The following is a 22,775-nucleotide window of genomic DNA, read 5'->3' on the forward strand; positions in this document are numbered from 1 at the left end:
CAACCATCATGCCCAGCAAGATAACTTTAAGATATCCTTGCATTTCGTAAATTCTATTTCATAGGTATTTAATCTTCTCATAGTCTAAAAGAATAAGGATTCTAATATTTGTTCCAATTTATCATTTGTCCTTTGACTTTATGACTTTTTTTGATACATCAAAATTTTAAAGATTTTTTTCTCCTTAGGACTATTTATATGATGATTTATAATATTAGATTTCCTAATATTAAGTCAATCTTGTATTCCTGAAATAAATCCAACTGTTAAGAGATAGTATTCTTTAGAGACATAATAATTTTGATTTTGGCATCAATATAAAGCAAGAATGTGGAAGCTTTCCGTCTTTTTATATGCTCTGGAATAAATTAAATAGAATTGACAATCTGCTCTTTAATGGTTTGACAGAATCACTCAAATCATTAAAGAGTAGACAGATAGTTTCCTTAATGAAACTATCTTATTCTGAGAGCCAGACATGGTGGCTTGCATATGTAATCCCAGCAACTCAGGATTACTTGAGGCCGGAAGTTTGAGACCAGCCTGGGCAACACAGCGAGGCCGTATCTCTAAAAAACATAATTAAAAAAACAATTAGCAGGGCATGGTGGTGCAGGCCTGTACTCCTAGCTACTTGGGAGGCTGAGGTGGGAGGACTACCTGAGCCCTAGGAGTTCAAGGCTGCAGTGAGCTATGATCATGCCATTGCACTCCAGCCTGGGTGACAGAGGAAGATCTCGTCTCCTAAAAGATTTTATTTTAAAAAAGAAAGAAAAGAAATGGTCTGGATCCTGTGTTTTTTTCTGGGGCTAGATCTCTGAAAAATTTTCTATTCCATGTATGAAAATTCTTCTAATTAGATTTTCTTTCTCTGCTTTCTTTTGGTTTCCTTTGATATTATTTTTCCTCCTTTAAACCAGTTGTTTAATTCATTACTTTTCATTCTTCCTTTTCATTGCTATAATTATGGCTAATTACATTGATTTTTGAATGATATAAAATGTATTATCTATTCAAAACATTAAATTCTAAAAATTAAGAGAAGCCAAATCAATACTAACAAAATTTTGACTAGAAGAACATAGATGGCACGTACTAATATAAACTGACCTCAACAACCAAATACTAAAATTTTCTAGCCAGGCCCGCTGGCTCATGCCTGTAATCCCAGCTCTTTGGTCAAGGTAGGAAGATCGCTTGAGCCCAGGAGTTAAAGACCAGCTCGGGGAACATAGCGAGACCCTGTCTCTCTAACTAACAAAAAAATTTAGCCAGGCATGGTGGCACACATCTGTGGTCTCAGCTACTCAGGAGGTTGAGATGGGAGCATCACTTGAGCCCAGGTGGTCAAGGCTGTAGTGAACTGTGATTGTGCCACTGCACTCCAGCCTGAGCAACAGGGCAAAACGTTGTTTCAAAAGGAAAAAAGAAAAAAATATATATTCCTACCTTTTGTTTAGTACTTACCTTGAAGGGAATCCAACTTAGCTTTAATTAACATTCTTAACCTTCCTACTTCTTGCCTTTTCAGTTCATCAAGTTTTGTCCTCACATGGTGACTTACTAAATCCAGTTCTTTGCTTAGCCTCCCACTCTGTTAACAAAATTAATAAATTAGTTTTATCTGTTACATTTCATTTTTAGACAAATGCAACAGCTTAAAAACAGGGTTAAAATACATTAGTGATAAATACTTTTGACTAATTTAGATACATTTAATATTATAAAAAGAATTTCTTTCAAAAGATATTAGCTTTAGGGCTGGGCATGGTGGCTCATACCTGTAATCCCAGCACTTTGGGAGGCTGAGGTGGGCGATCACCTGAGGTCAGGAGTTCGAGACCAGCCTAGTCAACCTGGCGAAATAACATCTCTACTAAAAACACAAAAATTAGCTGGGCATGATGGCGCACGCCTGTCAATCCCAGCTACTTGGGAGGCTGGGACAGAAGATTCATTTGAACCCAGAAGGCAGAGGTTGCAGTGAGCCAAGATTGTGCCACTGCACTCCAGTCTGGGCAACAAGAGCGAGACTCTGTCTCAAAAAAAAAAAAAAAAAAAAAGGCTAGGTACGGTGGCTCATGCCTGTAATCCCAGCACTTTGGGAGGCCAAGGCAGGCGGATCACCTGAGGTCAGGAGTTTGAGACCAGCCTGGCCAACATGGTAAAACCCCATCTTTACCAAAAATACAAAAATTAGCCGGGTGTGATGACCCATGCCTATAATCCCAGCTACTCGGGAGGCTGAAGCAGGAGAATCGCTTGAACCCGGGAGGCGGAGGTTACAGTGAGCCAAGATCATGCCATTGCGCTCCAGCCTGGGCAACGAGAGTGAAACTCCATCTCAAAAAAAAAAAAAAAGATTAGCTTTAACTCTAAAATCCAGATGTCTGAAAAACCATGTAATTTAGAAAAGCATCATTAAAGCACAAAGCAGAAACTCAAAAGGTTAAATTGTAAAATGGTGTAGCCACTTCAAAAAAGAGTTTGGCAGTTCCTCAAAAAGTTAAACATAGGGTTACCATGACCCAACAATTCCATTCCTAGATATATAACTAAAAGAACAGAAAACATGTTAACACAATAACTTAAACATAATATTCATAGCTGCATATTCATACTAGTCCAAAAAAGCAGAAACCTAAATGTCAATATCAATAATGAATGGATAAACAAAATACAGTATACCAATACAATAGTATGTTGTTTGGCCATAAAAAAGTATAAAATCCTGACACATGCTACAACATGAATGAACCTGTAAAACATTATGCTAAGTGAGAGAAACCAGACACAACAAACCATTTATTCTGTGAGTCCATGTATACGCAATGTCCGGAACAGGCAAATCCACAGAGATGAATAGTAGATTTATTGTGGTTGGGGAAAAGGGCGCAATTAGGAGTTACAGCTTAATGGGCACACGGTTTATTTTGGGGACAATGAAAATATTCTAAAATTAGATAGTGGTGATGATTGCATGACTCCGTGGGTACATTAAAAAACTACTGAAATGGCAGGGTGTGGTAGCTCCCACCTGTTATCCCAGCACTTTGGGAGGCTGAGGTAGATGGATCGTTAGAGCGCTGGAGTTTGAGACCAGCCTGGCCAACATGGTGAAAACCCATTTCTACTAAAAATACAAAAATTAGCCAGGTGTGGTGGCACATGCCTGTAGTCCCAGCTACTCAGGAGGCTGAGACAGGAGAATCGTTTCAGCCGGGGAGGTGGAGGTTGTAGTGAGCTGAGATCATGCCAGTGCACTCTAGTCTGGGTGACAGAGCAAGAATCCATCTCAGAACAAAACAAAATAAAACAAAAAAACAGACAAAAAGACACTGAACTTTATGCTTTAAAAAGATAAATTTTATGGTATATGAATTACATGTCAACAATTTATTTATTTATTTATTTATTTATTTCTTTTATTTTATTTTATGAGATGGGGTCCAGTCTGTCACCCAGGCTGGAGTGCAGTAGCATGATCATGGCTCACTGCAGCCTCAACCTCCCAGGCTAAAGCAGTCCTCCCACCTCAACCTCCCAAGTAGCTAGGATTACAGATGCATGCCACCATGACTGATTAATTTTTGTATTTTTTGTAGAGACAGGGTTTTGCCATGTTGCCCAGGCTGGTCTCGAACTTCTGAGCTCAAGCAATCCACCCACCTCAGCCTCCCAGAGTGCTGGGATTCCCGGGAGCCACTGCAGCTGGCTTCTTATTTTTTAAAAAAGTTAAGTTGGTCAGCACCATTAAGGCTAAAAAGAACATTTAAATTAAAAGTCAGTTGGCCTCTATAAGCATTAGTCATTCCATATATAAAAGCTTTTCAAAATTTATCTTTTTTAGGTCCCCTTTGATTGCTTTCTTCATAGATGAGTGATTAGTAGGAAAACTAGGAGAATATACTGTTACAGAATCAAAAAGAGCAGTATATTTCAAGGAGAGAATAGTCATTATTATTAGATAAAACAATGGTTGTCAAAATGTAGTCCCCAACTAGAGCAGCATCACCAGGGAACTTCAGAAATGCAGGCCCTAGAGTTACTGAATTGGACACCCTGAAGGTAAGAACCAGAAATATGTTTTAACAAACCCTGAAATCTAAAAACTATTGAGATAAAGGAGTCCGGTAGAATGAGGAATCAAAGGTGTTAGGATGTTCACTAGATTTGGCAATTAAGAAGTCATGGATGCCCTCCATGAAGGTATATTCAGTGGAACAGTGAGGGCAGTACCATAACCTTTCCAGTTAGGGAATGTTTGGGAAGTGAAGAAATGTAATATGATTTTCCTTTCAAAATGCTTAGCTGAAAAGGAAAGAGAGGCGGGCACGGAGGCTCACGCCTGTAATCCCAGCACTTTGGGAGGCCAAGGCAGGGGGATCATTTGAGGTCAGGAGTTTGAGACCAGCCTGGACAACATCTCTACTAAAAATACAAAACTCCTATCTCTACTAAAAATACAAAAATTAGCCAGACAAAGTGGCCCACACCTGTAATCCCAGCTACTTGGGAGGCTGAGGTGGGAGGATCGCTTGAGCCTGGGAGGCAGAGGTAGCAGTGAGCCAAGATTGTGTCGTGTCTGTACTCCAGCCTGGGTGACAGAGTGAGACCTTGTCCCAAAAAAAAAAAAAGAGAAAATTCTAACTTTTTTTCTTCATTTTTTTATGAAACAAGAGTTTTTCTTGGTTATTTGTGATGATTCTACTGGTTTGGGTTTTATTGTCTAGTTTTACTCATTTTTTTTTTTTCTTTTTTAAAAGATGAAGTCTCGCTCCCTGTCATACAGGCTAGAGCAGTCATATAATCATAGTTCACTGCAACCTCAAACTCCTGGGCTCAAGTGATCCTCCCACCTCAGCTTTCTGAGCAGCTGGGACTACAGGCACATACCACCACATCCAGCTAATTTTTTATATTTTTGGTAGAGCTAGGGGTTTCACTACATTGCCTAGGCTGGTCTTGAACTTCTGGGATCAAGCGATTCTCCCACCTTGGCTTCTCAAACTGCTGGGATTACAAGTGTAAGCCACTGTGTCTGGCCTCAGACAATTTTTTTTTTAATTTGAAGGATAATTTTTAATTTAATTTTTAATTAAATTAATTTTAAATTTTAATTTTTTTTAGTGACAGGGTCTCACTATGTTGCTCTGGCTGGCCTCAAACCACTGGCTAGAAGCCATCCTCCTGCTTCAGTCTCCCAAAGTACTGGGATTACAGGTGTGGACTACTGTGCCCGCCCCTCTTTTATTTTTTATTTATTTATTTATTTATTTTTTTAAGACAAAGTCTCACTCTATTGCCCAGGCTGGAGTGCAGTGACACAATCTTGGCTCACTGCAACCTCTGCTGCCCAGGTTCAAGCAATTCTCCTGCCTCAGCCTCCTGAGTGGCTGGGATTACAGCTGTGTGCCACCACACCCGGCTAATTTTTCTATTTTTAGTGGAGACAGGGTTTCATCATCTTGGCCAGGCTAGTCTTGAACTCCTGACCTCAAGATCCACCTGCCTCAGCCTCCCAAACTGCTGAGATTACAGGCTTGAGCCACTGCACCCAGCCCCTCATTTCTTTTTTATTGTGTAACTGTTTAACTTCATTTTGGTTCCCCCTAACCATTCACAGAAACAGGAATTGAATGTGAAAGGAAGAGAGTTATAAAAATATTCCCTGCACCAATCTAGGAAGCATATTTTCTTCTTTTGCCTGAATATCTCTATGTAGTATCTCCCATGATCCACATTTTCTATGTTACCCCAAATAATGCTTTTACTCCTGATACAAAGACATTAAGAGTTCTATATCAGATATATTCAGCATAGGAAACTTGTTCCACAGATCGAATTAATCCTTGAGAAGAAAAGTAAGGTTATCTTCATAGACAATTCCGGGGAACTATTAGCATAACACTATTACCTTTTCCCCAGAAAAGTTCACAACTTCAAAGAGGAGAGCTGTGAACTAAATGCCACACCTGAGCGCTGACAGACACCACAACCTAACGGGAGTCAGTCTTTCAAAGAAGTTCACACCAAGATCAGAAACTTAAAATAAAAGGTTTGTTTGACCCAGAATGAGTCTTCAAACACAATTCTTATTCTGATTCTAGAAAAAAGGCAATGTAAGTTTTTAAGAAAGTAAAAATTAAATAAATAAAGGTAACATAAGCAAACAAAATTATCTTAGGAGACATCATTGAAATTTTAAAATTAACTGGATTTTTTTTTTACTCACTGAGTCTAAGATAAACCCAGCTAAGCTGATTCATTTCCTTTTAAGGAAAGACTTTACAAGAATCTCTCATGTCAGATCTCTACAACCCCCTTTCTTATTATGAGTACCAAAGAGCTGACTATGGCTAGAATTATGTCAAATAGGGTACTTAGGACAGAGTCAAATGGTTAAACCTCTCTGATTGATATAATACATAGCCCATTATTTCTTCTGTTAATCTGGACCTGATTAAAACACCAGAACCTCGCCTATTCCAAACTTTTGAATAACTTCCTACTGTTCTCAGATAATGACCCAAACCCCTTAACAAGATATACAGGCCCTCTGTCACTGAGGTTGTGACTCTTCCCAAACCTCATCTTTTGGCCACTCAGGCCTCCATTTCCCACTCTGGGGTCTAGCCACAGTTACTGCTTCCAGTTTCCCGTATACCTCTTGCCTCTGTACCATTGCACCTTTGTCTGGGATGCCTCCCAGTCCCTCTCCTTTTCTCACTACATCTTTAAGCTCTGGCATAATCTCTATCAGGAAGAATAACTTCCCACCTCACCCCACTGCTTCATATTAGATTATGTGTCTGTCATCTGTATTTCTAGATTAAATACTCATCATATAATCCATCCTATAATCTATTTCTGGATATGATTTTCCCTTGAGGATTCCTTAAGGGCTGGGAATAAATCTCATCTTTGTATTTCTAGTACTTAGCTCAGGGTCTGGCATGTGCAAATGTTTGTTAAATATTTAAGCCGAGCGTGGTGGCACGCGCCTGTAGTCCCAACAACTGGAGAGACTGAGGTGGGAGGACGGCTAGAGCCCAGGAACTCAAGGCCAGCCTGGGTTATACGGTGAGACTTCATCTCTAAAAAAATTTTAAATTAAGACACATATATGTATACAGTATTTAATTGCATTTACCTTTATTTCCTCTATATCTGCTTTCTGGAGCTTTTCTCTGAAGTGTTTATCTGTTTCCAGCACATCAATCACTTGCTTGAGATATTCATCATAATAAAGTCCAGTATCCTTCAAATTAAGAAACCAACAGTAATGCTTCTGCAGGGTTTTCCTTGTTTGAATCTAAAGAGGTCAATCCTGAGAAACAATTTCTAGCAAATGGCATTGAGACACACTTACTATGATAGTTTCAACAAAGTGAAAAAGCTGTATTTCTGAAATAAATAGCTTTATAGCAGAACCAATATCATCTTTTATTGTTACATAAAGGTAGATTTTTCTTTTTTACGACACTCTGTAGTCCAGTAGATTTTCTATATGGTTCAGACAATGAAGATTTTACCATTTTGGTTTCTCCCCATTGTTATCTGTCTCTGCTTTGAATATAATACAGTGTTTTATTGGCTAGTTAGCTCTGTGTCAGAAATGTATTACAACTAATTCTCCTATTTAATATACTAACTATATTAAATAAATATTGTCTAAGGGTAAGCAGCATATGCTTGTCCAATACTCTTTTCGCTATTTCAGAAATAGTTTCCAAGTGTACAATTTTATAAGTCATAAATATTACCAATATTTTCATTATAATTCCTCCCATTTCATTTAATTATAATTTTACCTCATTTTACCTCATTTAGTTATAATTATAATTCATTTCATCTAGTTATAATTCCTCCTATTTCACTTCATTTCACTTACTGGTGGTTCTATCTTTGCACTTTCCACAGGGTGAATATTTTGTACTTTTGTCTTGTCTATGTCTATAGGCACAGCTTCAAGAGCAGTAAGTAGACATGTAATCAAGAGAAAGCAATACTGTAGCAGGATGGTCCTCCACCTCATCTGAAATAAAGAAATAATTATGGTAAAGTCATGAAAAGATGTTTTAACACTATATACAAGCATTCCAAATGTCACAATCATATATTTAATCTCAAGAGGTTTAATAAAACAAAAAAATCATAGGAAAGGGAAAAAATAGATGACAACTTGTCAAAAATAATGCTTAAAATATATCACTAAAGAAAATCAAGGGAGAAATGTTTTTGTAGCCAAAATTTAAAAGACAGAATACAATATTTTAAAGTTTATACTGTTTTTTGTTTGTTTGTTTGTTTTTTTGAGATGGAGTTCGCGCTTGTTGCCCAGGCTGGAGTGTAACGGTATGATCTCGGCTCACCACAACCTCTGCCTCCTGGGTTCAAGGGATTCTCCTGCCTCAGCCTCCCGAGCAGCTGGGATTACAGGCATGCACTATCACGCCTGACTAATTTTGTATTTTTAGTAGAGACGGGGGTTTCTCCATGTTGGTCAGGAATGGTCTCAAACTCCTGACCTCAGGTGATCCACCCACCTCGGCCTCCCAAAGTGCTAAGATTACAGGCATAAGCCACTGCGCCCTGCCTATACTGTTTTTACACTATAAGAAAACATTTGGTTAATTACAAAAGCTTCAATGTAGCCATGGCCTTTTTTTTTTTTTTTTTTTTTTTTTTTTTAAGGCAACACATTTTACCCACAAAACACCACTTGGAAAAGAACACATAACCCCATTTTCACCACAACCCTAGGTGGCACATACACAGGAGAGTGACACATTTTACAAATGAAGAAATTAATTATTAAACCAATTCCCTTACAGAGCATTGTCTTGCCGTTAACAAACCACTAAAACTCACATTTTACTATCTTTATACCCATCTTTTTTAGCATCTTTATTGAGATATACTTCACATGTCATAAAATTCACCCATTTAAGTATAGGATATGTCTAATCTATAAAGATGCTACCCAAAGTTTAGTTCTCAATCTTACAAAATCAGATCATCTGAAAGCACATCAGAAATGCAAATTCTCAGGCTGTACCCAAAACCTCTGGGGTAGGGGCTAGGAACCTGTTTTAACAAACAGGGGGGTCCAGGGGGTTCCTATGTATACTAAAACCTGAGATCCACTCTTCTCTAGGATACTAGAATCTCTAATAGGGTAGTATACTTCACAGAATGTCTTCTCACTATGAATCACCTCCTCTCCCCCACAAATACTTTTAATAACAAAAAAGGTTTATTACTCATTCATGCTTCATGTCCACACATACATAGGTGTGCATTTCGGGTTTTTTGAGATATAACTCATAAGCCATAAAATGTTTTAAATTATACTATTCAGTGTTTTCTAGAATATTCAAAAGGCTGTGCAACCATCTCTACTATCTAATTTTAAAACATTTTCATCATCTCAAAAAGAAACCCTATAACCATTAGCAGTCACTCACTGTTACCCTTTTTTCCCATCCCCTGGCAGCCACTAATCTACTTTCTAGCTGTATAGATTTGCCTATTTTGGTCATTTCATATAAATGGAATTATACAATATGTAGCCTTTTGTGTCTGCCTTTTATCACTTAGCAGTATGTTTCCAGGTATAACCACATTGTAACAAGTATCAGGACTTTATTTCTTTTTTATAGCTGAATAGAAAGTCTATTGTATAGATATGCCACATTTGTTTATCCATTCATGAATTGATGGACATTTGGATTGTTTCTTTCAGGCAGTTTTGAATAATACTTCAGTGAACATTTGTGTTCAAGTTACTGTGTTAACAGGTTTTCAATTATTTTGGTTATATAACTAGGAGTAGAATCGCTGAGTCCGTTTGGTAACTCTAAGTTTAACTTTTTGAGGAACTGCCAAACTGTTTTCCAAAGTAGCTATACCATTTTACATTCTCACCACTTATATATGAGGGTTCTAATTTTTCCATATTCTTCCATGTGTTTTTGTCACTTCTGCTGCTCTCCTCTTCTGCCAAGTCTACCATAAATAAGAAGAAAAGTCAAGAGAATGTGTTTGTATACATGAGTGTGTGCGTGTGTCCTAACAACACCTGACAACATTTTTTTTTTTTTTTTTTTGAGACAGAGTCTCGCTCTGTCGCCCAGGCTGGAGTGCAATAGCCCAATTTCAGCTCACTGCAACCTCCATCTCCCAGGTTCAGCAATTCTCCTGCCTCAGCCTCCTGAGTAGCTGGGACTACAGGTACTCACCACCTGTAGTGAGTTTTTTTTGTATTTTTAGTAGAGACAGGGTTTCACTATGTTGGCAAGGCTGATCTCGAACTCCTGACCTCAGATGATCCACCCACCTCGGCCTCCCAAAGTGCTGCAATTACAGGCATGAGCCACTGCACCTAGCCTCTGACAATATCTTGAAGTTACAAAGTCACAAAAAGTTTCTGAGAAACTACTTTAAAACTCTTAACTGAATTTATGGTTCCTAAAGATGTAATTGATCCCCAAGCTTTATTCTAAATAACAACAGAAACCATCTATTGAATGTTTACTATGTACCAAGCAGTATGCTAAACTTTTAAAAAATATTAACATATCAACTCTTACAATGACTCTGTGAAGTCAATATTATTATCCCCATTTCAAAGTACAAGAAACTGAGGCATATCACTTCTAGTTCACACAGCAGTCAGTCACACAGCCAGAGTGTAGACCTGGGGGTGACTGACTCCAAAGCTTCTGCTGGCTTTCCAGGAGTGGTTCTCAAAGTATGGTCCCTGGGACAGCAGCATTGGCATCACCTGGGAATTTGTTAGAAATGCAAATTCTCAAGGCCTACTCCATATTTTCTAAATCAGAGGCTCAGGGGGCCTCACAATCTGTGTTTTAATAAGCCCTGTAGGTGATTTTGATACATGCCAACATTTGAAAACCACTGCCCTAGAACATACTGCCTCCCTTTGCTCTATTATTTACCAACCTCACCTACAATGAGATACAAAGAGAATGCCCATCTCAAAGGTAAACTTGGATCCTTAAAAAACAGAAAGTGGGAAAAAAGAGAAATAGAAAGTGGGTTTTATACCAAGCAGTAAGGCAGAACTAAATTTAGGTCTGTATTCTAATTCCAGCTGCACCACTTACTTGCTATGTGATCACAGGTTAGTCAATTAACTTTTCCCACTTTAATTCCCTCATTTATAAAAATAAAAAAAAATTTAAATAAGAGAATTTAACTTGAATTTAGTATGACTTAAGTACTTAAATTATATTATCTACGTATTCTGTTGAGTACAGATCTTTCCCATTACCTAATCAGAAATACCTAAAAAGAAAAAAAAAAAAAAAAGAAAAGCTGCTTGTACTCACACCATTCATTTAAAATGATTAAGTTACATGACTTGTAAATGCCTTTAAACTAAATATTGCTTATTCAGCTAGCTTAAAATTATATTGGTAAAGCAAGTGGCAGGCCTGGGTGCTGAGATACAAGGATTAACAACAAGGAAAATCAACTAGCAACGAAAGTTCGTATCTAGACACAATAAAAATAATGTAAAGCCAGGAAAGTGTCACACTTTGGAAACAAAATATGGAACATTATCCTCTCTAATCAAACTGAGAATTTGCTTCTGTGGAAGCAGAAACAAAGTTCCTCCTTGATTTCAGGTTTAGAGATTGTCAGACTTACATTTCATTCAAGTTGCATTTATTTATAACTTTTGCAAGAAAGAGGGCAATGAATTGTGACCGCCATTTCAAAGCCAAAAACTTTCACTTTTTGATAATTTTGAAGGACAAAAGACTGGATTTTTTTTTTTTTTAATGCAGTCTTACTCTGCCACCCAGGCTAGAGTACAGTGGCATGATCTTGCCTCACTGCAACCTCTGCCTCCCGGGTTCAAGTGATTACCCTGCCTCAGCCTCCAGAGTAGCTGGGATTACAGGTGTAGGCCACCACACCCGGCTAGTTTTTGTATTTTTAGTAGAGACAGAATTTCACCATGTTGGCCAGGCTGGTCTTGTACTCCTGATCTGCCCGCCTCAGCCTCCCAAAGTGCTGGGATTACAGGCATGAGCCATAGTGCCTGGCCCAAAAGACTGATTTTTTTTCTTTTTTTTTTTGAGACAGAGTCTCACTCTGTTGCCTAGGCTGGAGTGCAGTGGCGTGATCACGGGTCACCACAACCTCTGCCTCCCAGGTTCAAGCGATTCTCCTGCCTTAGCCTCTTGAGTAGCTGGGACTACAGGTGTGCGCCACCATGCCTGGCTAATTTTTGTATTTTTAGTAGAGATGGGTTTCACTATGTTGGTCAGGTTGGTCTTAAACTCCTGACCTCGTGATCCGCCTGCCTTGGCCTCCCAAAGTGCTGGGATTACAGGCGTGAGCCACCATGCCCGGCCAAGACTGATATTTTTAAGGAGAAGTCTGTTTAAAAATAAAATACAACAGAACTGATTAATAGTAAATACAGCCAGAAACAAGAAGACACATATTATATGATTCAATTTATATAAATGTTGAAAATAGGCAAATCCACAGAGAAAGAAAGCAGATGACAGGTTGTTGAGGGTTGCTGGTGGAGGGAGGGGAAAATGAGAAATAAGTGCTAAATGGGTACAGGGTTCCTTTTTGGGGTGATGAAAATATTCTAAAATTAAATCACTGAGATGGTTGCATAACCTTATGAATATACTAAAAAACAGTGAATTGTATACTGTAAAAGAGAGAATTGTATGATACATAAACCATATTTCAGTTTTTTAAAAAAAGAGTGAAAATAGAGCAAAAAAAATCCAAGCTTATAAAATGTGAAAATTTTTTAAAATATAATTTATGAACCACTATTAACCTTCTACACTAGTCATGTTTATAATTTTTCAAAATTATCCCATTTTCTATGTTCTTAATGATTTTTGTTTGCTTGTTCTACAATCACTAGAAAAGCATGTGAAAATCTTACATCATGATTTTGTGTTTTTCCTTATAATTCTGTTAATTTTTATTCAAATATTAGGTATATATAAATTTAAGATTTTCTAGCTTTACGGTAAATTTCATCTTTTATCTAATGACTGACCTTTATATCGTAACCATATTAGTATTTTTTTTTACTGTTTTTTGAGACAGGGTCTCAACATGTTGCCCAGGCCAGTCTCAAACTCTTGGGCTCAAGTGATCCTCTTGCCTCAGCCTCCCAAGGTGCTGGGATTAGAGGCATAAGCTACTACACCCAGCCTCAATTAATGGAATATGAAAATTGTAATTGGCCACATAGCAACAGCAACATAGTCTTTGTTATGTGTATATGCATGAACTTTATTATAATTATTATTATTGTCATAACTTCAGATTGAGTTTTTGCATTGTTGGTGCTTGTCATTGTAAATATCTTCACAAAGATTAAGCTGTGATTGGGCATTAAAATGAAAAGTTATTTTGTAAGCACAGAAACAAAGCAGCTGACGTTAGTGAAGCAAATACTTGATATTAGGGGAATAACAGCAAGTTTACTTTTTCTTATAGAGGAACAACTAAGTGCTTTACCTGACTTTAGACAGGAAGATACCTGCAAGGAGACAAAGCCATGTTACGTTTTGTTAGTAAAACACAACAGGATTACCTATTAGCAGCCAAACAATGCAGATGAAGATAGCAGAAACCAACGATGCCTCCAATAAATAAAAAAACTCAAGGAACATGAGGCTGAATTGGTAGAATCATGCAAATGTCAATTTGTCAGGAACTTCCTAAAATTACTGAATAGAAGCTGCATAACTTCCAGCAAAGTATAGTTTAAGGAAAAAAACAAAGCTGAGTTTAGTCAACAGGAAATTCTGACAACATCCTGATGTTCTTTCACATGCCTCAAAATCTACATTAATGCTAAAAGTGGTAAAGAGATTGATACAAGAATGGTCAAATCACTGTAACATTGCTGTAAATGCCTACAGCCAAAAGTTGTTGCCATATTAAACATTAAATTATAAAATGATCTCCCCCAAGATGTTATATTAAGCATTTTTAAGAAGTGGGGGGTTGATGGATGGTGGCTGAGCTAAAGGAAGAGTAGCTAAATCTGATTTGAATGTTGAAGAGCCCTACATAACCTGACAAGTGTGTTTATTAGTTTAGTTTTTGATACATTCTGAGAGTGCGTATCTCAATAAAGAATATGTTGCCTGAAAAGTAATACAAGTTGGTGTGATTCATGAAGGCCAGTCCTCCAGGTCTTCATCAACAAATCATTTAAGGAGAGTCTGAGGAAAGAATATGAATCTGAAAACTTCCTGTCATCGTCTTCTGATAAGACGAAGAAAGCACCAACACCAAGCTTGTAAAATTAGTAGAGGGGGCTTGGAAGAAAATCTCTGGCAAAAGGGTAAGAAGAGACCAGGCGTGGTGGCTCACACCTGTAATGCCAGCACTTTGGGAGGCCAAGGCGGGCAGATTGGTTGAGGTTAGGAGTTCAAGACCAACCAGGCCAACATGATGAAACCCTGTCTCTACTAAAAATACAAAAAATTAGCCGGGCATGGTGGTGCATGCCTGTAGTCCTAGTTACTCAGGAGGCTGAGGCAGGAGAATCGCCTGAACCTGGGAGATGAAGGTTGCAGTGAGCCAGATTGCACCAGTGCATTCCAGACTGGGCAACAGAGTGAAAACCCATCTCAAAAAAAAAAAAAGATATGTTATTAAATAGACTTTAAGGGCCAGCCACGGTGGCTCATGCCTGTAATCCCAACACTTTGGGAGGCTGAAGTGAGTGGATCACTTTAGGTGAGGAGTTTGCAACCAGCCTGGCCAACATGGCAAAACCCCCGACTCTACTAAAAATATGAAAATTAGCCCGGAGTTGTGGTGCACGCCTGTACTCCCAGCTATTCGGGAGGCTGAGGCAGGAGAATGGCTTGAACCTGGGAGGTGGAGGTTGCAGTGAACCAAGACTGTGCCACTGCACTCCAGTCTGGGCAACAGAGAGAGACCCTGTCTCAAAAAAAAAAAAAAAAAAAAGAAAGAAAGAAAAAGAAGAAAGAAGAAAGAAGGAAGGAAGAAGAAGAAGGAAGGAGGAGGAGGAGGAATAGGAGGAGGAGGAAGAGAAAAAGATAAAATAAAATAAATAGGCTTTAAGATTCCATTGGGCTGGGTGCAGTGGCTCGCACCTGTAATTCCAGCTACTCAGGAAGCTGAGGTGAGAAGATTGCTTGAACTCAGGAGTTCTAGGCTGCAGGGAGCTATGATTGTGCCACTGTACTCCAGTCTGGGTGACAGAGACCCCAGGGTGGGATAAAAGATTCTATCAATATTAAGACACACCATTGTATACCATACAGAAAAAATGCTGCCACTGTGCTTTATCATTTACAATTCTATTTTATGTTTGCTGAAAGTATTTTTAGGCATATCATAGATTTTTCTCACATCATTTTTACACACACATAAAGAAATTAAACGAAATAAATTGATTAAGGTATTCTAAGGACTTCTTCACCTTTGTAGCCCAAGTCTTTTTAAACACTTTCTTGAATTGTTACCTTTTGTGTTTTCCCATACAATACTGTTCTCTCTACCAGAGAGAGGAATGGTGATTTCTTCAAGCCATTTTTGGTTTTTGTTTTTTGAGACAGAGTCTCACTCTATTGCCCCTGCTGGAGTGCAGTGCCGCGATCTCAGATCACTGCAACCTCCACCTCCCGGGTTCAAGCAATTCCTGCCTCAGCCTCCTGAGTAGCTGGGATTACAGGTGTGTACCACCACGCCGGCTAATTTTTGTATTTTTAGTAGAGATTGGGTTTCACCATGTTGGCCAGGCTGGTCTCAAACTCCTGACCTCAAGCAATCTCCCCACCTTGGCCTCCCAAAGTGCTGGGATTACAGGAGTGAGCCAACGTGCCTTGCCCTTAAAGTTGATTTAATAACATATCTTTTTTTTTTCTTTTTGAGATGGAGTTTCACTCTGTTGCCCAGGCTGGAATGCACTGGTGCAATCTTGGCTCACTGCAACCTTCACCTCCCAGGTTCAAGTGATTCTCCTGCCTCAGCCTCCTGAGTAGCTAGGACTACAGGCGTGCACCACCATGCCCGGCTAATTTTTTGTATTTTTAGTAGAGACAGGGTTTTGTCATGTTGGCCAGGCTGGTCTCGAATTCCTAACCTCAACCGATCTGCCCACCTCAGCCTCCCAAAGTGCTGGGATTACAGGCGTGAGCCACCATGCCCGACCTTAATACCATATCTTGATTTTTAAATCTACCACCTTCTATAGCGTTTTTTCGTTTTTTTGTTTTTTTAGACAGGTTCTCATTCCACCGCCCAGGCTGAACTGCAGTGGTAAGCTCACAGCTCACTGCAAGTTTGATTTCTTGGGCTCAAGAGATCCTCTTGCCTCAGCTTCTCAGATAGCTGGGCCCACAAGCAAGCCACCATGCACAGCGATTTTTTTTTTTTTTTTTTTTTTGTAGTGATGCGGTTTCATTATGTTGCTCAGGCTGGTAGGGCTTTCTATTTATCCTGCCTCTCTCACCTTTTAAATTTATTTTTTATTGATGGAGAATGTTTTACACTCGTTTCCAATCTGTTAGTGCTTATTCTAGACATAACTAGGACAATTAATTTAAACACTTAACTCTACTTCTTAGTAAGGCCTCAATAAACACCAATTGCATTTAAAAAAAAAAAAAATGTTAAGTATTCCAGCACATTAGGCAAAAAAATAATGACACAAAAATCTCTTTAAATGCCAAGATGTCAAATGTGTCTGCATGAAAGGAATAACAGTAAGTTTACTAGGTTTACAGATTTTCATGAACGAGAAAATATACAAATATCCATATAGAAGAAAGAAAGATGAGTAATAAGGACAGGCAACGGAAAGAAGGGGGACTAACCTACTTTTCTTCCACTATCAGGTCAGTAAGAATGACCTTCTCCTTTCCTTTATCACCTTCTTCTTTCGTAAGAGAGATACGGACCTAAAGAGGAGATACTGGGCTGAACTAGGCTGAAACAGTAGACTCATCCAAACCAGGACAGGCTGATAATTTACGCTCTAAAGTAGGATGGTGTGAAATTCTAAATTTTGTAGTCATCTCAAGACAGAATGGGAGGCACTGACCCCAAAAGCATCAGAGCCCCAGGTAAAATTGCAAAGTAAGCAGAGTTCTTAAGCTTCTCTTAGTATTCAGTAGATATAATTTCCTTAAATTTTAAAGTCCTAAAAGAATGCTAATCTCTTCCCCTGTCTCAACCAAGTCAAAATTTCTATTCTGCCGGGCACAGAGGTTCATGCCTATAATCCCAGTACTTTGTGAGGACAAGGAGGGCGGATTCCTTGAGCCCAGGAGTTCAAGACCACCCTGAGCAATATGGTGAAACCTCTGTCTCTACAAAAAATACAAAAATTAGTTGGGCATGGTGGCACATGCCTGTAGTCCCAGCTACTTGGTGGGGGACGAGGTGGGAGGATCACTTGAGCCTGGCAGCACTCTAGCCAGGGTGACAGAGTGAGAACATGTCTCAAAAAATAAAATGTCCATTCAAACACAGAGGCACATTTCTTAGCTACTGATTTATACCAGTAGTTATAAAGACTAAGTTTGCTTAGTGTGTGTGTATGTGTGCAAGCGCATGTGTGTGCACGTGCATGTGCGTGTGCATGTGTGTGTGTGTGATGGTTTCCTGTTTTGATTGTTGGGCAAGATATCCTGGAAGTGGTTAAAAAGAATTACCATAGATAACCGGGTTGAAAAGTACAGAAAACCGAAGATTTTCTCTTTCCTTGGAAGTAGTCTGTTTCTCCTTTATTATGTATCTTTTTTTTTTTTTTTTTTTTTTGAGAGACTCGCTCTGTTGCCCAGGCTGGATTGCAGCACTGCAATCTCGGCTCACTGCAACCTCCGCCTCCCGGGTTCAAGCAATTCTCCTGCCTCAGCCTCCTAAGTAGCTGGGACTACAGGCGTGTGCCACCACACCCAGCTAATTTTTTGTACTTTTTTTTACTAGAGATGGGGTTTCACCATGTTAGCCAGGCTAGTCTCGATCTCTTGACCTCGTGATCCGCCCACCTCAGCCTCCCAAAGTGCTGGGATTACAGGCGTGAGCCACCGTGCCACGCCTCCTTTACCTGTCTTTTTCCATCTTCCTCAATCCTCTTCTTTTGCCCCCTTCCTTTTCAATTAAAGGCTGAATTGAAGAATGTTTCCTTTAACCTATTATAAGTAAGTATGTATGTATGTATGTATGTATTGAGACTTTGTTTCTAAAAACAAAACTAAACTAATATTTATGTATTAAGTAACGACTATGGTACCAGATACTATGCTAGAAGACAAAGGTAAGTGAGATCGACATAGTCCTTACCCTCACAGGGCTTCAATCTAGTGAGGAAGATAAGCTATTAAATACAATCACAATTTTTAAAATGCTGCTTACAAAACAATGCATAGCATGATCCTTTTCTGTTAATTAAAAAAATTTAAAAGTCATGAAAATGGTATTCACCAAACAGACATTCTCAGTCAGGTGATTTATAATGTTAAATGTCTCTTAAAAACAAAACTGGGTTGTTTTTATGGTCACAAGTCTCCTGATTATTTTGTTTATTTGAGGTCAACGAGTCTAGATCAGAAAAAAGGAAACTGCAGCACTAGCAGCAAAAGAATTACTGTAGTTTGTGCCTACCTAATACAACCAAAAAATGTAAAAACTTTCAAAAATACAAATATACTGTGTAGAAATAAAATCTTAACTTACTGTCTCCCTTCTAAAAACTCTAAAAGATTGACTGAATCTTTAGAATCTTTCTCACTCCAATTTCCATTCCCTGAATTTCTTTCTCTCAAAGCTATTTATTTCAGTTTACTTTTTGAAATAGAAACAATGACAATTGAAGCATTTTGCATGACAAGTATAGGGTATATTTATATATTATATATTACAAATATTATATATTATAAATATATAAATTAAATATTATATTTATATAACATTCACCAAGAAAAGTCTGGAAGGGGCCGGGCACAGTGGCTCACTCCTGTCTGTAATCCCAGCACTTTGGGAGGCTGAGGCGGGCAGATCACCTGAGGTCAGGAGTTCGAGACCAGCCTGGCCAACAGGGTGAGACCCCATCTCTACTAAAAATACAAAAATTAGTTCAGTGTGGTGGTGGATGCCTGTAGTCCCAGCTACTCAGGAGGCTGAGGCAGGAGAATCACTTGAACATGGGAAGTGGAGGCTGCAGTGAGCAGAGATCATGCCATTGCACTCCAGCCTGGGTGAAAGAGTAAGACTCCATCTCAACAACAACAAAAAAAAAGTCTGGGAGGAAATAAAATATTGGTGTGGCTACATAAGTTAAGCAAGAACTAGTAGTAAGAAAATTTCAAGAGAACTAACAGTTAAGTAGTTAAAAAAGAAGAAGGAGAAAGAAAAAGAACAAACTACCTTTAGCTAGCAAGGAAGGCAAGTGTTCCTCATGTGACCATAGTGAAATGTATCTTGAGATGAATTATATTTACTTTCAATATAAATTTACTTCCTGATGATTAGTTATGTGATACCCTTGGGATAACTTACCTCTGTCATTTTAGTGCCTTGCTTACAGCAAGTAGCTCAATAAATGTTAGCTCTTTTTAACACAACCATAAAATGTACAACAATCATCTATTCAGCATTTATGGGTAATTTTTAAAAATAACCAGAACAAATATACAAATAAGACAGAAAGGCTTCTATAATAAATTAAGGGCTAAAAGTAAAAACAGAAACACAATTTATTAGATGAAGATTATTTCCTTCTGTAGTTAATAGTCAGACTTAAATCTCTGCCATGGCAAATTACAGAAGCTTCTATGAGTGGTTATCACAGATTACAGATTTCAGAGCTGAAAGATAAAAAGATTCATATCATGGCAGAGACTTCTATTTGCTTGCCAATATCCAAATCTTTCCTTCCTTCTCAGTAACAAACACCCAGTTTTAAAGAGGGCAGCCATGCATTCAGCTACATTTCCCTGTTTTCTTATAGCCTCAGCCTTGGTTCAGGAATTCTCCTTAAAGGAGGAGGATGCATCTTTCTTCGCCTATGCTTTGCTGCCTGGAACAGGACAGTGATGGTTAGAACTCTGGCAGCTATCTTGGACTTACAAGAACCAGTGCTACAAGAACATCTTAGGGATCACTGATAAAAGAACTGAAAGAAGCTTAAGTCTCTGATGACTTTATAAAGCCACTATACCCATCCTAGAGTGCTATTTCAATTATTATTTTATATAAGAAAGTAAATGTTGCATGTTTAAGCCATCTGTGAGTCCGTTTTTGGTTTTTCCTTTTTTGTATTTTGGTGGTGGTGGTAGTGGTAGTCATTTTTCTTTGCAACCAAATGCAATTCTTGAGTACTTACGTTCAGGCAGGTAAATAATTTTTATCTCCTTTTTACAGATGAGACAACTGAGGTCCAGAGAGATAAGATGACTTGCACAATACCAAAATAGTGAAGAGATGGGTCTTGGCTCCTAGCCCAATGTTTTTTCACTAAAAACTGACTCGTAACACGTTCTAAATGTAAAAAAAAAAAAAACAAATAAAAAGACACAAAATTACAAAATTTAGACTTTTTACAGTGGTAACGGTACATGATAATGTATGCATTTGTCACATAATGTGAAAAGTGCCAAATTTTTATGATGTGGAAGGAGACTAAATTATATCATATTCCAGTAAGGAAGGGAGAAAGATATGTGAAATAAACAGAATCAAAACCAGAATAAACAAAGATGTTGGCCAGGCACGGTGGCTCCTGCTTGTAATCCCAGCACTTTGGGAGGCCAAGGAGGAGAGATCACCTGAGGTCAGGAGTTCAAGATCAGCCTGCCCAATGTGGTGAAACCCCATCTCTACTAAACAAATACAAAAATTAGTCGGGCACAGTGGCAGGTGCCTGTAGTTCCAGCTATTCAAGAGGCTTAGGCACAAGAATCACTTGAACCTGGGAAAGGGAGGTTGCAGTGAACCGAAATGATGCCACTGCACTCTAGCTTGGGTGACAGTGAGACTCTGTCTTGGAAAAAAAAAAAAGATATTGATTTATTATTCCCAAATTTTACTGTATTCCTCCCCTCCTGAATAACTAAGAGGAATTCAGATTAAAAACTTATTTTTTTCAGCAATGAGACTTCAAGATATAGGGCAACTTTTCCTGTTAAATCCTTAACTGGAATTTTTCTTTACTCTTACCACCACTTTAAAAATATTAACTTTGTTCCTAGTTTGTCACAGAGATCAATAATAAGATGAAATATCTCAAATTCTTTTCTGAAACTCCATCAAATAACATGTAAAACACAAAGCAGCTCATGTGCAAACTCATTAGTGAACATAAGCAGTTATTTCTAAGTAGTCTGTTAAAAAAAAGCAAATAAAATATTTTCAAATTTTAAGGACACAGGTATTTCTTTTCTTATATATGGTATATTTAACATAAAATAATCTATGCAGGAGAGTAATCATATGCATGTTGTATTTTGGAAAGGTATATTATTTTTATTGACAAAACATGGTAAAAAATAAACACGCAAACAGCAGATTAAATCCTAACTTCCCCTATTTACTTGCAAGCTACTTCTTGCCTCTGAGTCTTGATTTTCCTACCTAGAAAATTGAGCTCATACCTCTTCACAGGTTTGTTGATGGGAGGAAAATAAGAATGAATACAAAGTAACCAGCACAGTGCACGACAATGGTAATTGCTCAATTAATATTAATGCCTTTCTTGTCTTGAAAATGAAACATAAAGAAATATGAAAATCTGTTCTGTAAACACCCAAAGTGGTAGAACTTAAAAAGCAAGAACAGGTTGGGCGTGGTGGCTCACACCTATAATCCCAGCACTTTGAAAGGCTGAGGCGGGTGGATCACTTGAGCGCAGGAGTTCAAAACAAGCCTGGGCAACATGGTGAAACCCCGCCTCTACAAAAAAAATCAAAAAATTAGCTGGGTGTGGTGGTGTGTACCTGTAGTCCCAGCTACTCAGGAAGCTGAGATGGGAGGATTGCTTGAGCCCAGGAGATCGAGGCTGCAGGGAGCCATTCATACCACTGTACTCCAGCCTGGATGACAGAGAAAGACCCTGTCTTAAAAAAAAAAAAAAAAGTAAAAAAACAAAACAAAAAGCAAGCAAGACCAGTTTGACATACAACTTTAAAAGTCGTTTTAGTTTTAGTTTTTGTTTTTGTTTTTTGAGACAGGGTCTGACTCTATCACCCAGGCTGGAGTGCAGTGGCGCTATCTCGGCTCATTAAAACCTCCACCTCGGTGCGGTGGCTCAGGCCTGTAATCCCAGCACTTTGGGAGGCCGAGGTGGGCGGATCACAAGGTCAGGAGATCAAGACCATCCTGGCTAACATGGTGAAACCCCATCTCCACTAAAAATACAAAAAATTAGCCGGGCGTAGTAGCGGGCGCCTGTAGTCCCAGCTACTAGGGAGGCTGAGGCAGGAGAATCGCCTGAACCTGAGAGGCGGAGCTTGCGATGAGCCGAGATCGCGCCACTGCACTCCAGCCTGGGCGATAGAGCGAGACTCCATCTGAAAAAAAAAACAAAAAACAAAAACACCTCCACCTCCCAGGCTCAAGCCATCCTTCCACCTCAGCCTCCAGAGGAGCTGGGACTACAGGCACACACCACCACGCCTGGCTAGTTTTTAATATTTTTGGTAGAGATGGGCTTTCACCATGTTGCCCAGGCTGGTCTCAAACCTGTGAGCTAAGTGATCTGCTCACCTTAGCCT

The 22,775-nt window shown here is 38.7% G+C and overlaps 1 protein-coding gene across 2 annotated transcripts in view; it reads right to left on the minus strand.

Moving 5' to 3' along the window:
- NUCB2 (nucleobindin 2) overlaps positions 1 to 22,775 on the minus strand; it is a 92,245-nt gene that overhangs the window by 43,061 nt on the left and 26,409 nt on the right. For both annotated transcript variants that reach the window (XM_025357964.1, XM_025357966.1), the window contains 4 exons: positions 20,390 to 20,544; positions 7,895 to 8,038; positions 7,154 to 7,261; positions 1,468 to 1,594 (listed from right to left, as the gene is read on the minus strand). In XM_025357964.1, coding sequence (XP_025213749.1) covers positions 1,468 to 1,594; positions 7,154 to 7,261; positions 7,895 to 8,038 — 379 coding nt within the window. In that variant the 5' untranslated portion in view covers positions 20,390 to 20,544. The remainder of the gene's footprint in view (positions 1 to 1,467; positions 1,595 to 7,153; positions 7,262 to 7,894; positions 8,039 to 20,389; positions 20,545 to 22,775) is intronic.

Source organism: Theropithecus gelada, chromosome 14 (genome assembly GCF_003255815.1).
Source record: "Theropithecus gelada isolate Dixy chromosome 14, Tgel_1.0, whole genome shotgun sequence".
Taxonomy (NCBI): domain Eukaryota; kingdom Metazoa; phylum Chordata; class Mammalia; order Primates; family Cercopithecidae; genus Theropithecus; species Theropithecus gelada.